Raw genomic sequence first — 19162 nt, forward strand, 5'->3', positions numbered from 1 at the left:
CTACGAGGCTCTTCATAACTCTTCCCAGAATCTTCCCCTTATCCATTTAAAAAGCCATACCAAGGCAGGCCACGGTGGCTCAGCAGGCAGAGTTCTCACCTGCCGTGCCAGAGACCCAGGTTTGATTCCCGGTGCCTGCCCAATACAAAAAAAAAAAGCCATACCAACAGGTTTGGTATTTGCAACCTGCAGCAACACCCCACTTCTCTGGTACTAAAATCTGTTTTGGTCTGCTAAAGCTGCCAGAATGCAATATTTCAGAAATGGAACACCTTTTAAAAAGGGGAGTTTATTCAAGACTACAGTTGTAAGACCATGAAAATGCCCAAACTAAGGCATCCAAGGAAAGACAGCTTAATTCAAGCACCTCTGTCAGCAGGAAAGGCACAGATATCTGCTAGCTTTCTCTCCTTGTTTCTCAGTTCATAAGGATTCCCTGGGGGTTTCTCCTGCCTCTCCAAAGATCTCTGGCTATGTGGTTCTCTTGGCTCTGGTAGCTCTGTAGCTTTTTTCCAAAATAGTTTCCTCTTAAAGAACCTCATAAGCAACCCCACCTTGTGTGGGTAGAGACACATCTCCATTGAAACAAACTAATCAAAAGTTACCACCCACAATTAGGTGGGTCACATCTCCATGGAAACAATATAAAAGATCCCAGCAAGATTGAATGAGGATTAAAGGACATGGCTTTTCTGGGGTATACAACAGATTCAAACTGGCACACTGCCTACTAGGGAAATTCAAATCAAAACCACAATGAGATACAGACTGTGCAACAGGACTGGATACAAAAACTCAAAAATGGACAGCACAATACTACCTAATTGTAATGTAATTATGTTAAAACACTGAATGAAGCTGCATCTGAGCTATAGTTTTTTTGGGGGTTTTTTGTTTGTTTTTTATATATTTTTTGTATTTTGTATTTTTATTTTTTTCTCTATATTATCATTTTATTTCTTTTTCTGTTGTCTTGCTATTTCTTTTTCTAAATCGATGCAAATGTACTAAGAAATGATGATCATACATCTATGTGATGATATTAAGAATTACTGATTGCATATGTAGAATGGAATGATTTCTAAATGTTGTGAATTTTTTTTAATTAATAAAAAAAAAAAACCACAATGAGATATTACCTCAAACCCTTAGAATGGCTATTATCAAAAAAAAAAAAACAGAACACTACAAGTGCTGGAGAGGATGTAAAGAAATTGGCACACTTAGTCACTATTCTTGGGAATGAAGAATGGTGCAACCACTCTGGAAAGCAGATTAGAAAACTAAGTGTCAAATTGCCCTATGACCCAATAAGACCACTACTCAGTATATACCCAGAAGAACTGAAAGCAGTGACACAAATAGAAATTTGCACACCAATGTTCACAGGAGCATTATTCACAACTGCCAAAAGATGGAAACAATCCAAGTGTCCATCAACAGATGAGGGGATAAACAAAATATGGTATATACTTGTGATGAGATATTATGCAGTAATAAGATGAAATGAGGTCCTAAAGCATATGACAACATAGATGAATCTCGAGGACATAATGCTGAGTGAAATCAGCCAGGCACAAAAGGACAGGTACTGTATGATTTGCTACTACGACCTTGGTAAACATAAACTTGGAGCCTTATAATGTGGAATACAGAGGATCTAGAGATACAGAGGCCAGAGATGGATGACTAGTCAGCTAACAAGTTTAAACTTAAATACAAGGGAATGGACAGAAGTGAAGGCAGTCCATTAGTGGGTTTATAAGAAATATAGCCATATTGAAGGGGAACATGATTAAAAGGGGTTGTATAGAGCCATGTACCCCAATGAGGATAAGTGAGACATAGATATTACCCATGATGCCCAATGGATAGAGGTGGCTGAAGGATACAATGACTAAGAAGCAGAATGGTGAACCGTGGTATATACATATGATGGAATGTGCAGCTACAGAAAGAAATGAAGTCATGAGGCATGCATTGAGGTGAATGAACTGTGGGGTCATTAAATGGTGCAAAATAAGCAAGAAACCTAAGAATAAATACTGTACGGTTTCTTTTAGAAAATATTTATAAGAAAATTGGGGCCTGGATTGTAAGATCTTATAGTCACACTTAGTCCGGAGCTGTAAATGTGATTTACAGATTTTGAGATGCTGTGAGATATATGTATAAGCTGGTATCTCCATGGAACTTTGGGTACCTGTTGATGCTTAAGAATCAGAGTTGGAGTTCTGCAGCTTTGAAAGTCAGCACTGCTATACGGAACGATGAAAGAAACTGAAAAAGAGATCAGGCTTCAAATTAGAGATAAGAATGAAGCCTGTCTGGCTGGGAATAAGGTAAGCCAGAATACAGGGTAAACGATAACATTGTCTGGAATTTAGAACTTTGCCTACTTTATGAGACCAAAAGAAGAGGTTAATTTTGCCCAATACTTAAATTTTCTGTAGCACATAATCTAATTCAACCTGACTGGGTGGCTCGTTTAAACAACCTGAACACATGGAGCCCAGAATGGAAGGCTTCTAATTCTGTATAGCTTAATGTAATACACAGATGCAACCCTGAGTATGTTGGGCAGGTAATTAAAAAATATTGGCAAAGTCACTTGAGGGACTGCAGAAAATATAAATTATTAAGCTTTACCACCAGGCAAACCCCTGACATTGTCTCAAATAATAGGGACTCCCAAGTCAACAGACCAAGCCTTTGATGTTAAGGCTTTCTCTTATGAAGCTTATTCCTGCAGTAGAAAGACTAAGTGTGCCAGTTTGAAAGTATTATGTACCCTAGAAAAGCCATGTTTTAGTCCTTATCCAATCTTGTTGAGGCAACCATTTCTCTTCCTCTGATTTAACACTGCAAGCTGGAATCTTTTGATTAGATTATCTCCACAGAGATATGACCCACCCAATTGTGGGTATTAACCTTTGATTACATGGAGATGTGACTCCACCCCTTCCAGATGGGGCTTGATTAATTTACTGGAATCCTTTAAAAGAAGAAACATTCTGGAATGAAACTTCAGAAATGACAGAAACAACAGAAGCCTCAGAGCTGACAGAAACTTCAGAGCAGAGCTGACTCAGATGTCGACATTTGGAGAGCAGAGACACAGATGTCTGGAGAGTCTTGGAGCCCAGCTGATGTCATCATAAGAGACGGGGCAGGCCAGAGCCTGGAGAGAGTCAAGGAAGCCAAATGATGAAAGCCAGCCCCGGAGTAGCAAAGTGAGGAACCCCTACATGGACAAAGACTTAGAGCAATGAAGCCCAGGAGCAAGGGACAAGCAGATGACAGCCACGTGACTCCCAGCTGAGCGAGGTGTCCATACCAATTGGCCTTTCTTGAGTGCAGGTAACCTCTTGTTGGTGCCTTAATTTGGACCCTTTCACTTCCTTAGAACTGTAAACTTGTAATGTATTAAATTCCCCCTTTACAAAAGTCATTCCAGTTCTGGTATATCGTATTCCAGCAGCTTGCAAACTAAAGCACTAAGCCTACCTATATAGTTATGCCTAAGAATTACTTCCAGAAAACCCCTTTTGCTGCTCAGATGTGGCCTCTCTCTCTCTCCCTAAGCCCAACTCTGCAAGGAAAATCATTACCTCTCCCCTACGTGGGACATGATGTCCAGAGGTGAATATCTCCCTGGCAATGTCAGACATGGTTCCAGGAATGAGCCTGGCCCAAGCATCATGAGATCAACAATGGCTTCCTGACCAAAAAGGGAAAAAGATAAGTAAGAAAATAAGGTATCAGTGGGTAAGAGAGTTCAAACAGTCAAGAAGCTATTCTGGAGGCTACACTCACGCAAGCTTCAGCTAGATATTGCTAATTACCATGGTTTGCCAAACCCCAACCAAAACTATACCTGTTAATCTTAAAGAACACCTAGGGCTCTATCTCAGATTCTATAAAAGTTTCATGCATTAAAATGCTTTTCCAGAAACCTACAACCTCCAGATGGTTCCTAGGGCTGATAAGTCCTGAAAATCAGAGGGGCCAGCCTCTCTAAGAATATAAACTAGTTCCATCCCCCCGTCTCATATTATTGTTACCCCTTTCCAACATGAAAAAGTTAGAAAGGGCATAGCCCAAATACCTCTAATGATTGGGAAAAGGATCAAAGTAGAAGCTGGAGTTATAACAGAGAAGATAGGATTTAACAATTGAATATGACTGCTGAATCATTATACTGACATTTCTTTTAGTTTCCAGTGTCCTGGGGCAGCCAGAAGGAAAAACCTAAAATTGTGGAACTGTAACCCATATCAAACTCTATTCTGTACCTACTTATTACAATGTACTTTGAAATTTATTGCAATTTTGTACATCATATTTCACAATAAAATGTTAAAAAAAAAAACCTAATAGGTGAAAATTTGTTGAGTAACAATATATACACATAGTCTCAAAGTATCCCCTCAGAAGATACTTAATAATTACAAGGGGACAAGTAATAACTTTGCAGTAGAAAAACATGGCAGATACCCCCTTTTAATGGAGTATCAAAACTAACACCCCAGTAATCAGATAAATCAACATTACAGGCCTCTGGATATAATGCACTGAGAAGACAGTATTGCTTTGGTCATATTCCTGTAAAAAATGCATAACCTGAATTTAACCCAGAAACACCAGGCATACCCAACTGTGAGATAGTCTATAAAATAACTGGCCTGTGCTCCTCAAAAAATATCAAGGTCAACAAAGAAACAAATAAGAAAGACTGAAGAACTTAAAGGAGATTAGCATTTAGACATAACCAAATGTGATATGTGATCCTGGATTGGATCCGGAACAGGGGAAAGTTTTTTCTCTCTTTTACTGTAAAGGCATTATTAGGACAATTAGAAAATTTTCAGTAAGGTCTGTCTGTAGATTAAATAATAGTGTTATGTTAATGACTTGATTTTCATAACTTAGCTATGAAAAAGAAAGTCCTAAAAAAAATAAAACAAAAAAAACTCTGAAGTATCTGGAGGTCTCTTATATGCAACTTACTCCTAAATGGCTCAGAAAAGAAATTAAATCTATCTATGACTATCAGTCTAAAGAAAGACACAGAGAGAGAGAGAGAGGAGATGGGGGAAATGGTAAAGCAAATGTGGTAAAGAGTAAAAATTTGGGTAACTTGGGGGAAATATATAAATTCTTGGTACTTTCCTTGCAACTTTTCTGCATGTCTTCCATATTTCAAAATAAAAAATATTAATTTAAATAATAATTTAAAAAATTGATAGTAAAGGGGGGGGGTCACGGTGGCTTAGCAAGGAGAGTTCTCCCCTACCATGCCAGAGACCAGGGTTCGATTCCTGGTGCCTGCCCATGCCAAAAAAAAAAAAAAAAAAAATTGACAGTAAAGCTGTCTATAACCCCAGAGAGCAAATCAATTTCTCAGTAATTGAGTTTATAATAAGTATATATTATAACTTAAAGTTAATAAATAAGTTCACTATAAGAGTGGCTCAAAGATTTAGTTTGAAAAACAGTTTCAATGCTAAAATAATTTGGAAAACATGGCTCATATACTGCATTTTAAAATATAGTTTTTAATCTATTTTTTAAAATGTAAAAATTAACACTGGTAACTGGAAAACACAATTTTATTTATAATATTTACAGTTAGGAAAAAGAAGAAGAAAGTCTAAGGTACTATTGAATTATACATATTTTCAAGATTTTCAAAGAAAAACCTGTGGAAAAATAACATACGAAAAAATAAATAAATAATATAATATACAAACCTGTCACATTTTTGGGTCCAAGATTCCTCTATATTTTTAAATCTATTTTGATCAAATTCTATTTCCCACTGCAAGGCATTTATTTCCTATGGAAATCATTTTCACAGAAAATTATTAGTAATAAATTATTTCAGGACATTGTGAACAGATGAAGTATATCATTTAATCATTTCACAGAAAAGGTCTAAAGATAAAAAGATAACTTTTGCTTTCAAATAGACTATCACATTTGTAAACACATATAACATGCCTCTTTAGCACTCAAAAAAGCTCTGCTGATGCTTACTAAATTTAGAACAAAATTCAAGTCATTTAGCTTCAAAATTTGTTGGACTGAACTTTGATTTTTCAGTGCAGCATACCATCCCCAAATCCCTACACGCATCACAAACAAAACACACTCCTGGAAGCTTGAACTAGCCTAGGATATTCCTATGAAAGAGAGCACGCATAGAAATGTGACCTTCTGAAATAATTCCTAACTACTTTTTTAGTGATGATAAGATGTCACAGAGAAGCAGGCTCTGTCAGGCAAGCAGAGGATAAAAAAAGAAAAAGAAGAAAAACAGGAAATATCAATTTGGCAGGGCTCCTACCGCTTTAAGATGGGTAAACAGAAGAAACCATAAGTTTTTGACCATGTGGCAATCTGTTTTGGATTGAAACTGAAGTGTATCTAGCAGAGGATATGTACAATCACACATCCATTAGGTACAGTGATTTTAAGGAAATTCTGTTTAAAGCTTATTGGATTGAAGAAGTCTACACCAATAGTAGCAAATACCTTCTCCAAGGATTTCTTTTGTTCCACAGTTTTTTTAAACACTGCCTGGGTATGACTTGTGGCTTTACCAAATATTGCCTAAGAAAAATAAAAATAATATTAGCGTAAATTAAACTTCTAATTACACTTTTACTTTAAGGCAACAGAGCATTAACTTGAGATGACCATGACCACATTTTGTATAGAGTCTGATAGTCTAAAAGTGAGAAGATCTTGGCTTGGCTCTTTCCCCAGCTTTCCCATAAATAAACTGTGTGATTCTTAGAGGAGGTAAAAGGGATTAATGATCATTAAAGACCAGGCGAACTTGGTTTAAATACCAGTTTTGTGTACCATCAAATAAGTCACTTATCTTCACTGAGCTTCATCTTCTTTATAAAGTTAATTATACTTTTCAAATTTGTTTTGAGGATTAAAAGATACAATGTTTGTAATGCATGTCTTCCAGTGCTTGTCTTTATTCAATTCATTTAGAGATTCATTTGATAATTCTGAGGATAGCATAAAAGTCTCATTAGTTAATTTTCATGTTTGGGACATCAATTTTTTCAATCAAAGATAATGTGCAATTCAAATACATTTTTATTCATGTTTTAGAAAAAGAAAATAAATCAATAAAAACATATTCTATAAACATTAAATGCCAAACTAAAGGTTTTGAGCAAATAAATCAAAATTTCTGAAAAAGATTTCTTAAATCTTTATTTTGATACAACTTGTAACTTGGGCCTCTTTCACACACCCAGCGCTCTCATTTAGAATTTGAGCTGAACAGTAAGGTTTTCAGAGATGGTGTAGGAGAAAGGAAATGGTTCCCAAGATCTAAATCAGAAAATAGGCAGATGGGATTTCTATTCCTTTTGATTTTCCTCACTAGGAGTGAATAGAAACAAGCACAACACAGCTCAGTCAAGTGCTCAAATACTTTTAACTGTCATTCATTCATTTATTGAGCAGTTACTATGTGCAGGGTTATGCCAGGCTTGGTTCACTTTCTGACATAACAGCTGGGTTTCTCAGTTGAGCTTTGCTCCTTGAGGGGGACTTTCAAATCCCCTAGGAAACACGCACAGAAATCTGGAGGTATGCAATTATTGTACTACAGGTCATGCACAAGGCCGAAAGTGAAACAAGTCAGAAGAGGAGAGGGATAATGGTATGGCTTTTACCATTCACCTGGAAACATGGAACTAAGTGTGCCCAGTTATTGTCTGGAACGCAGTTACTGGCTAGACATTGAGGCTAATGACTTTATGTAATTTCATTTTAGACATTCCACTATTGAAAGTGAGCTCTGGATTATAAATATTCTCATTCTTGAGATAATAAGAATGTGGCTTAATAATACAACCATTACTTCTCTCCTACATGTAAAGGAGGGGGCTTGGTCTGCAGTTTTGTAAATGGAGATTGCTATGGACTGATTTGTGTCCCTCACAAAGACATGTTCAAGTCCTAAAACCCCATTCCTGTGGGTGTGAACTCTTTTGTAAGTAGGATCTTTGAAGATCCTATGGAGATGAGGACAGACTGAATCACGGTGGGCCTTAGTCCAGTGTGACTGGAAGGAACCTTATGAGCATGGAAATTAGACACAATAATAGGAGGAGAAGGAAGGAGACAGATGTCCATGTAATGGAGGCAGAGAGACTGAGTTATGGAGTGCTGTTAAAGCCACCACCAGAACGCTACATGGCCTGCCAACACATTGATTTTGGAACTCTAGCCTTCAAAACCATGAGACAATAAATGTTTTTTAGGCCAACCAGTCTTTGGTATGTTATTGCAGTTCTGACAAACCGAGACGGGGATCTCAACAGATTTTCTCCAAAGAACCCAGCCACAGTGACAGCTCCTGGGTTCAGAGCCTATTTCATTATGTGATACAGAACTTGCCCTCACTGTTACTGCAAGAGCTACCCCACAGGGGTGCAGAAATAACAGAAAAGCCTGTCATTTCCCTGAAGCTCTTTTGCTTCAGTCTATCATTTTGGCTACAGAGCTGACTTCTTTTTTCCATTTTGCTATCCCATCACTAGTCCTCAGTTAGACATACAGCCCCTCTTCTTGTACTTAGATGAGGGGACTTCCATGTTACACCTTATCACTCAAAGGTGGGGTAATGGACACCTTGGTCAATACTTCAGAAAATCACTAAAGGTAACTGAGGCAAGACAACAAAAATCCACATTATTCATGTCTACTATCTATTTAAATAGCTGATTTCTTCAGGGTTGTGCTGGTAAATGTTTAACAATCAGCTTTCCCCACAAAGATGTATGTGTGCGTGTATGCTTTTGTAAAGGATGTGAAGCATAGAACTTGTAAACAATAATAAGACATGCATTACTCTTTATGATAAATTCCATAAGCCAATACATTCCATTTGAATGCTTCTGGAGATTTTTGCTGAACATTTTTATCTGTGACAAAACTATGATTGCAACTGATGAACAAAATGTAGTTCAGACAGGAATACTGGTTGATACTTTGCTTATTCCAAGAGGTAAGATAAAAGATATACAAGGAAGGTATATAAGAGCTTCCAGTCATTTTTCAATGACATGAATGACCTCTTTACTGAATCAGACAATAGCAAAATTATTAGGAAGTACTGACTTTTAGTACTTTTTACCTTTGTTCTTAATATAATGTACTCAGTTGTAAGTTTATGGAATTTAATGTTTAATAACAGTTGGGTCTCATGACCTGATTGAAACTAGCTCCAGCCACCACTAGATATTTCACATAAATAGTACCTTTTTTTGTCATCTACAAGTAAAACAGATGTAAGGGTTAAAAAATAAGTAGGTAAAAATTTCAGAAACAGGTGAAAGGACACATAATGAAGAATGGCCTAAGAGGGAAAAAAAAAAACTACTTTAAGAATGACCAATAAGCAATGAAAAAATGCTCAACATCATTAGTCATTAGAGAAATATAAATCAAAACCAAGAGACAGGGGGTAAAAGTGCAGTTCAGTGGTAGAATTCTCACCTGCATGCGGGGACCTGGGTTCGATTTCTGGTACATGTAATACCCAAAAAATAAGCAAAATAAACAAGCAAAAAACAAACAAAGAAAAATTCAACAAACAGTGCTGCAATAATGGGATACTCAATGAAAAAATAATGAAATGTGACCCTGCCATAGAGCATACAAAAAAAAAAATCAGACACCTACTTCATACCCATAAGAATGGCTAAAATTAGAGAAAATAACAGGTGTTGGCAAAGATGTAGAGAAAGTAAAACTTCATATATTACTGAGAATTATGTAAATGGTATACTTTGGAAAACAGTATGGTAGTCTCTTAAAGAGCTAAACTAAATTTACTATATGACCCAGCAATTACACTTCTAGGTATTTGCCAAAGAGAAATGAAAACATATATCCATGCAAAGGCTTGTACATAAACGTTTTTAACAGCATTATTCAAAATAGTCAAAAAGTGGAAATAATATAACTGTCCATCAACTGGTGAATGGATAAAAAATGTGGTATATCCATTCAAAGACATGCTCTTTGGCAATAAAAAGGAACAAACCACTGATAGATGCTTTAACATGCATGGACCTCAAAAACATGCTAACTGAAAGAAACCAGACAATAAAGACCACATATTATATGATTATATACAAAATAGAAAAGGCAGAAAAGATAAATCTATAAGATAGAAAGCAAATTAATGGTTGTCTGGGTCTGGGGTTAGGAATGGGGAGTGATTACAAATGGCACAAGGTTCATTTTTGGAGGGAATGGAATTATTCTACAATTAGAGTGTGGTGATGGCTGCACAACTGTGTATGTCTTGTAAAAATAAAAGGAATTGTACACTTAAAACAAGTGAATCTTTGGTATATAAATTAGACCTAAATAAGGCTGTTAAAAAAACACCTCAAAAATTATATTAAGCACTACTATTTTTGTTTTAAAAGCTAATACATACCACTTATTATTGGAATGTGTAAGTGATGCAATTTAAAAAATAACTTCTTACCATGCTTTGAAGAATTTTCAGTGCTTCCTCTTTACCTTCAAGTTGTCTTTGAGATGCCTCAAGCTCAGTCTTTAAAATTTCTACCTCCTAAGAGTAGAAATAAAATTAAGTGTTCCCATCTGTAGATATGCAACTCAAATATTATCTATTTGGCTAATCTATATTCTTAGCTCAAAGCACTTTATAATTTTATAAACTTTATGATTTTATAAATGAGGTTGGAAATTTCTCTAAGCTTCATAAGGAAAGCAGAGAGGTTAAGACTGAGAGCCTCATTGTCAGTGCCAGTTGTAACTAAAAGCTCAAATCTCTTGCTTTTATCCATTCAGGCCACACAGTGAAGAGTCTGGGGCGCTGGGGGTGGGAATCTTTAGGCCTCATGACATAAGCACATAGCCACCCACACAGCTCTAGTAGGTGCCACAAGAAGAATCACAATCACATACTAAGGTAGGTTTCCTGATACCCAAACAAGAGGCACCCCTCACAGAAAGTCCTATCTCCACGGCCTGGACAGGTTCCTCGAGCCACCTGGGGATGACTGCTGTACCTCTGACTTAGAGCAGGTTAAATTAAGTCAGGCTATTTCAGGCCACATGTTCAGAGAAGGCAGACGGAAGGAACTAGTCACCATTTTCTCTAAGTAGCGTTGAAAATGAGAACTGGAGGGCATATTTACATAAATAACCTGTCTTTTCAGTGATGAGGAAGATACAAAAGAGATCAAGTATATGGCCTTTAAACTGTGACTCACCAAGAATATCTGGACTATCTACAAGCCAGTATTTATCTTCTATACTATTTTAGTACTATTTAGTATTTACTAAGTATTAGTTAAAGAAAATTATAGGTGAACTTTATTCAAATGAGAATTTTTATATTACCCAAAGAACCTACCTCTAAAGTTTCATGAAGACGTTGACTTAATTCTACATATGACAATCCTGAATTAGAATCTATTAAAAAAAAATTGAATTTCGTCCTTAACTAGTTAAACAGAGGGCATTTGTTTACAAAATATCAATACAGATTTCACCTACATTAAATAGAGAAAAGAACTGCAATAAACCAAATGTTAAAAAAATATTTAGCTTATGACATTTCACAAATGAAAACGCACATACTTCTGAATAAAAGTGCTGAAAGGACTCTAAATAAGACTAAGGTTAATGAATTAATTCCTGTATCCAAACAGAATACAGAAAAACATGAATGTTGGTGGGCAATACAAATAAATTTTGCTTTTTGGAGTAAGGGTGATCAATTTATTTATGTGAATATCTAAGAAATAACCTGAATTTGATCTCTTTCCAAGGAGAATGACCAGAAGTCTCTATAAATAGAACTGTTCTCTCCTTAATGTGATCAGTTGAGAAATTAAACTGAGCTTCCAGGAGTTTCATTTCCATTGCAGTATCACTGGCGATAGAAAACATTAAATTGGTAAATTACAAGCAAGAAGTAAAAAGAAGACGCCAAAGGAAGAAAAATCATTTCATGAAGAATATTTTGGTGGACATTTAAAACTTCTCAACACAACCTTTTTCTTTGCTATTCTAAACGTTCATCAACACAACAGTACCCAAAACTAAATCTAAACCGTATTTATAAAGAAACTCGGATGACACAGTGTTTCAAGGACGGACAGAAGTAAAAGCTGTTGGCTTCAAGTTTTGGTTTTGTTTTTTTTTTTCACTTTTTAAACTTTCTTTATATGAAAATAGATTATATATAAATTATATCACATTTAATAAAACGAACAATAACTGCAAGGTTCTAAACATTTCTTAAGTGTTTTTTTTTTTGGGCATAGGCAGGCACCGGGAATCGAACCCAGGTCTCTGGCATGGAAGGCAAGAACTCTGCCACTGAGCTACCATGGCCTGCCCTCCTTAAGTGTTTTAATTTAAACATGTTAAACTAAAACATGTTTTAATCAATACATGTTGAATTCCGCCAAATAGATGTTTATATACCTAAAAGCACGATCTATTGATTTATCTATCTTTATAAATAAGCTGAATTATATGAACAGATTTCCTAATATTTAATCACTCTTGAATGCAGACATAAACTGCACTTGGTCACCACACTGGCAACAAGTTCTCTTCTATTAATACTGGTTTTAGGAAAACTAATGGCCCCCAAAGGTATCCAATGTCCTAATCCCCAGAACCCGAGAGTACACGGCAAAAGGAATTTCACAGATGTGATTAAATGTAGGATCTTGTGATAGGGAGATTACTGTGGATTATCCAAGTGGGCCCAATGAAATCATGAGAGTTTTTATAAGAGGGAGGCATAAAAGTAGGCATCGGAGTAGGATGCAATGTGAGAAAGACTGAACCAGCATCGCAGGCTTTGAAGGTGGAGGAAAGGGGCTGAGTCAAGGAAGGTGGTGGCCTCTAGAAGCTGAAAAAAAGGCAAAGAAGTGGATTCTACTCTATAGAGCCTCCAGAAAGGCATGCAACCCTAACACCTTGATTTTAGCCCAGTGAAACCCATTCCAGACTTTTAACCTACAGAAGTTTAAGATAATAAATCTGTATTGTTTTAAGCCACTACATTTGTGGTCATGTGGAAATGACCTATTAACTATAGGAAACTAATATAATACCCTTACCTAGAGTCATGTCCCAACTTTGATAAAAGAATATCAAAACAGGAGCTCATACTATTACTATCAAACTTATTTATAGCCTAGAAGTTCCCTCATGTTTTTATGAAGGCATTTTAGCAACACGTTTGGTTTTCAACACATGGCTTGCAAAAATGAGGAAGTGGAAGAAATTATATATAAATAATCCCATCCTACTTTTGAGAAGGATTTGGAAGAATATGGCTAGATCCCAAGCTGCAACATGTTTTTTGTGGCTCTGAAATCATGTTTCTTGAATTATTTTCATTTGGTTCTAATTTGTGTTAGCTCGACTTTAGTGGAGGAAGTTTCAGCGAGGGAAGTTTAACAATAAACATTACAAAAGATTCAGCCAGAAAAGAGCTGGCGCCACAGTGCAGGCAAGCACTCATCCACAGATTCCCAACCATGTTTGAGTTATAACATTCTATCACAATATGACCCTGTGCTTATTCCTTCCTTAAAGCAATGCACATTTTCTTTCTAATTATGGTACATTAAAACTAGCTTTGTTTTGACAATTTTTGAGAATTCCATGACACCCTTAAACTAACTGGAAGCATTTCTGTTCTGCCTGGAATATTCTTCCCCCAGATAACCCCTAGGCTTGCTCCCTGCTTTACTCAGGTACTCAAATGTCACCTCCTTAGAGAGGTCTGGGAATCGAATCTGGGTCTCCCGCATGGAAGGCAGGCATTCTAACCACTGAACTACCCGTGCACCCTATATCTGTTTATTTCTTGGTTTATTTTTGTCTTCTCTACTAGAATGTAAACTCTGTGACATCAGGGCCTATGACCACATTCTTCACCAATGTCACTTCCAATGCCTAAAACAATAACTGGTACCTAAGAGGTACCCAATAAATATCTGTTCAATAGGAAATATAAATAAGTAAATAAATGAAAGCAAGGCAGTAATCACTGATATCACCAACATATAATACATTAATATAGAATAGCTACCGTACTTTACATTTTGGTATAATACTTGGAAATATAAACATCAATCACTTTTGTACTATTATGAAACCCAAGAGGCAGGTGAGTGAAAATTTCTAAAATCCACCATGGATACCAATTTTCATGTGTTGGAAGGGTTTTGTTATAACGCAGGAGAGAAGGAAGAAGGGGGTAGAAATTAGCTCTTCTTACCAGTGCTCCTTTTTCGTCTGTAATTGGAAATTCTGGACACTTGAGGATATGAATCTTGCAAGTGCTTATGCTTGGAATACTGAAAAATGCCACCACTACTTTCCTCCCCCTGTCTTGGAAATGGGGGAGGGCTAAAGTTCTTTCCCTCTGATTTTTTTCTAGATGTAAATAAATGTGAAACTTCCACTTCATAAATACCACCGGGTCTTCTTCCAAGGCCATATCCTAAATCACCTTCTGTCATGTCATCATCTTCTGTTTCCCAGATTTGCACCTCTGAGTTACTCGATGACCTCATTAGCCAAACGCTGTCTTTATCATAAGGAAAAACAGTTTATCTGTAGTTAAGAAAAACAGTGGTTAAAAACAATCAGTATATTTGATTCCCACTGCCTGCCCATGCAAAAAATAAAAATTAAAAAAAATCAGTATAATAAAGTTGGATTTTCCAGAGGAAAAAAAAGCACCTTTCTGTATTCTGCAGATATCAATGTCCTAGCAATGCACTAACACACAAACATCCCTTGCAATCCAATTCAAAGTATTGACTGTTACAGGACTTTTTAGGCAAGGAAAGAGCTAAACCCTTATTTCAAAGATTGCAGTAAACTGTAGGGAAGCAAAGGTTTTTATTGAATCCAATAATCTACTGCTCTGGATAAATCAGATCAATGGTTGTCTTGGATGGAGGGTTGACTTCAAAGGGCACAAAGGAAATCTTTGGCATGATGAAAAAGTCCTATATTGTGACTAGAGTAGTGGTTTGTCATAACTCATCAAACTGTACGTGTAAAATGAGTACATTTTATTATATGTAAATTATTCCTCAGTGATTCTATCTTTTAAATTTAAAAATGAAAAAAACAAGGGCCCTTTAACTAGATTTGGAGAACAAGATGAGACTTATATTAATTGTTATGTCTTCCTAGATAAGAAAATGCTTAAACTGGACTCTAATCAGCAACAAATTTTTAAAAACAATGATATAATTAATGCTAGCACTGGTTGCTTGTTTTCCATATGTGAGGCACGGTTCTAATTAGACTATTCTATTTAACCTTCAGAGTCTATGAAAAATACTGTTATTTAAGTATAGACAAACTGAAGCACAGAGAAGTTGAGCGATATAGCTAGCAAGAAGTGGCGATGGAACTTAAACTCAGGTTCCTGACATCACAGCTACACTTAGCCACTGCGAAATAGCACTTGGTGAATTTCAGTGAGATTAACATCAGAATATGCCAAGTTTCTATTATTTATGATTTCAAATAGAGCTGAAAGTAAGTCTAAAACAGCTAGTTTTAGCAACCTCAACATGGTCTGTTGGACACATTTTTTTCCCAAAAACTTTTATAAAATCATCTTGGCTCTTTTACAAGATTATTTCCTTAAGATACAAATTTATTATTTTGCTAAGGTAGACAGGAATTTATTTATTGAAGCAAAGGATAATCCCTGGGGATTTGTGTTCTATTGTGCAGTAGATTCCTTCTCATTAAGTGCAATCTCAGCCTGTTAAGAGGGCAGGCAGGTCAAGGTGGCCAGCAGTGAAGAAAATGGAATTGATCAACACAAGGGGAAAAAGCCATAAGAGGAAATACTAAAGCAATTGCAGGATTAGCTAAGAGTTTGTTAGCTAATTTTAATTGTTTTAATGCACCACATATATTTAAGGGTCATGAGTTCCTTTTCATTCTGTTCAGAGTTGAACATAATGGTTTTCAAATGATCCAATGTTCTATTGCCAAGCATTTTTTTTTCTTTTTCTTGCAAGGGCAGGCACCGAGAATCAAACCCAGGTCTCTGGCATGGCAGGTGAGAATTCTACCACTGAGCCACCTTCGCACCGCCCTATTGTCAAACTTTTTAAAAAGGCAACTTAGGGAACTGTTTTGCTGTCAACCCCCCCACATTTATTATGTTAACAGGAATATTACTATGTAATACAGCTCAAATTAAACTTTTATTTTTGGAAAATATTTCTTCTAAGAATATGAAAATATTTAAAACATTAGCCTTCCATTCAACCTGTTTAAAACATATTCAATGTTGTTGACCGGGGATGCAGCAGGATATGTAAGAAAGGGCACTGCCTCAGGAAGTCTGAGCTCAAATCTCAGCTCCCACCCCTTGCCACCTTGTGACCCTAGGCAAGTAATTTAATTTCTTATTTTCTTAGCTCCAAATTGGGCTTAAGCATAACTAACTACTTCATAGGGTCATTTTGGGAACTATCAACATAAAATATTTGAAAGCACCCAGGGTAGCCAAATCTAATTTAATGAATTAGAATTTGAGTGTCAGTTTCTTCATTTGTCAAATGAAGGGACTGGATAAAATGAGTTTTTGGTTCTTGTAGAGCTCTGAAATTCTGTTTCTATGTAAGCATTTTCCACAGGGTGCCCAGGGAACACTAGTTTTCTGGGTGTTGCTGGGAATAAAAGGGTCCTTTTAGTTTAATTAAGGTATGTTTTCCAGTCCAGACATATGTCATTTGCCCAAAATTACACAGGTAGTTTGTGGCAGCGACAGGACTAGAAACACTATCTCTGAACTCCCAGCCCAATAATCTGGCTACTTGGAAAAGGCCATAGAATGAATACATTGTAGATTGTGTGAGCAGATTGACTTCCTAAGTTTCCACTAAAATGACAGTGACTTTCTAACTGCTAAATTTCCAAGATCTAGCCTCCTCAATCTTTGTAGCAGCCTGTGACACTACTGACTCACCTTTCCAGATCCCTTAGTCTACCATGGCTCCTCAACTCTACAAAAATCAGATTTTCCTCCTTCCCCCTGACTGCCTCCTACTGCCCATTCTGGCTCCAATTCCTCTTCTGTTCCTTTGCTTGCCTTCCACTCTGAATGCTCCTAAATAGACACGTCCCCCTGGATATCATACCAGCAATTCATAGCATGTTCAAAATCAAATTCATTATCCCACCTCCACAGCTACCAAACCGAGGTCTCCTTCTAAGTTCTGTATTTTCTGCAAATGCATCAACCACGCTCCAAAACACCCAGGCTCTAAACTTTGGAATTTTTTTCCCTTCTCTTTGGTTCTCAGACCTCTCTAGTTGCCAAATTCTGCAGAGCCACAGAAATCTCCCAAACCATGTCCTTTGCACATTAACTTCACTGCCCTAGGTGAGGATCTCATGACCTCTCCTGGGCTAAACCAAGAGTTCCCTAATTGGCCTATTTCAAGCCTCTGTTGCCAAGTCAATAATCTCCAAGCACAGATCCAGTATCTTAAAAAGTAAGCATCAGCTAGTTTTCTACAAGGTTTCAGTTCTCACTTCCAGTTTCATCTGTCAATGCTGCACAAGTGTGCCCTGTGCTCCCATTTAAGGGGAACTGCAACTTCTGCGACCTCTGAGCTTGTCTCCATTGCTAGTGCAATTCTCAATGCAGGAATGTTTTCTCCTCCCCAACTCCCTTCCCTCCGTTCATGACAGCCACTCCCACCCGGAAGTCGTCCGCATTCCCCTGGGCCAGATGTGATTTCTGCCTCTGAGACCTCCTAGCTCTGTACTGCACTTTTTTTAACAGCCCTTACTTCCTACCTGACTTGCTATTTTACTACACACACCAGACTAAATCCTCTAGTGCAGGGAGTGTGTGTGTCCTAGTTGACTGGGTATAACAGGTGTTCCAAAGATATCGCTGGATGGCGTTGCACGAGAAAACAGATGCCTGCCTGAAGAAATTGCGCTACAAGTATCCACACCCGCTAACCTGTTCCTACCAGGCAACTCGGCCTTGTAGAAACAGGCAACCCGGCCTCAGCAAACAAGTTGGTCAGACACCAGTTCCTGTCAGGTCTGGCAGAGAGCAACTAACTGGAGCCCTCCCCGCACTGCTCTGTAGGATTTTGTTTTAACTTTTTTGAATTTTAGAATAACTTTAGATTTACAGAAAAGATGCAACGAATTTACAGAGTCCCTGCATAATGTTAACGTTAGGGTACATTTATCAAAATTGCACGTATTAACCAAACCACAGATTTTCTTAGGATCTCACCAGTTTTCCCACTTATGTCATTTCTCTGTTCCAGGATCAAATCCTGGAACCACATTGTATTTAGTGTGCTGTACTTCTAAGGTTCAAATTAACAGAAAAAATAGGATGGTGCTACTCAGTGGCACAGTTCTAGCCTGCGTGCCAGAGACCCGGTTGGACTCCCGGTGCCAGCCCATGCAAAGAATAAAAAAATTAATAGAAAAAATAATTAAGGAGACAGGAAGAAGAGTTTTCATTTTCTAGTCTTTATTTTTCTCAGTGCCAGACACGGACATTGGCTGGCATTAAAGAAAGCCAGCCAGTTTTGCCACCTTACCCACTACCTGCCCAGTGTCCACGAGTCTCCAAACTCCCCCTTTCCCGGGATCCACTCATCACGGTCCCGACCTTCCAGGTCTGGGTCCGGGGCACCCTGCCGGGATCCACGGCGGGGGCAGAGAGTCGGGACCGGACCCTGGCCCGCCACCTCCGCCACCCCGCCGCCTTCGCCCTCGCCCTGCCCTCGCCGGCGCCCCCGGGAGCGCGCTCACCCTGCGCCGACACCCTGCGCGGAGCCTCCTCGTCGCGCGCGCGAAGCCGCCGCCGCCGCGCCTACAGCCGCCGGCCACGTGACCCCGCGCGGAGCCTTTCGGGACCGGAAAGGCCGGAGGGGCCGCCTTGGGGTGGGGCGGGACTTCCGTGCCGGTGGGCGGGACTCGGCGTTCACGCCGTAACTAGGTTGCGAAACCGGGTGTCATCTGAACTTGAATCCAAAGCCTGTAATTTTCCCACCACAGGTAACCGAAATGGAAGAAATAGTACGAAATTTAG

General features: G+C 37.9%; 1 protein-coding gene across 3 annotated transcripts in view; it reads right to left on the minus strand.

The window, feature by feature from the left end:
- Positions 1 to 18960, minus strand: part of CCDC125 (coiled-coil domain containing 125) — a 52335-nt gene extending 33375 nt beyond the window's left edge. For 2 of the 3 annotated variants that reach the window (XM_077117414.1, XM_077117413.1), the window contains exons 1-6: positions 18883 to 18960; positions 14330 to 14667; positions 11435 to 11493; positions 10538 to 10624; positions 6538 to 6615; positions 5754 to 5839 (exon numbers count right to left, since the gene is read on the minus strand). In XM_077117414.1, coding sequence (XP_076973529.1) covers positions 5754 to 5839; positions 6538 to 6615; positions 10538 to 10624; positions 11435 to 11493; positions 14330 to 14627 — 608 coding nt within the window. In that variant the 5' untranslated portion in view covers positions 14628 to 14667; positions 18883 to 18960. Of the gene's footprint in view, positions 1 to 5753; positions 5840 to 6537; positions 6616 to 10537; positions 10625 to 11434; positions 11494 to 14329; positions 14668 to 18882 lie in introns of those variants that run through there. The other variant, XM_077117415.1, reaches the window with a different exon arrangement.
- Positions 18961 to 19162: the final 202 nt, after the last annotated feature.

The sequence above is a fragment of the Tamandua tetradactyla genome, chromosome 9 (assembly GCF_023851605.1).
Source record: "Tamandua tetradactyla isolate mTamTet1 chromosome 9, mTamTet1.pri, whole genome shotgun sequence".
Lineage (NCBI taxonomy): Eukaryota > Metazoa > Chordata > Mammalia > Pilosa > Myrmecophagidae > Tamandua > Tamandua tetradactyla.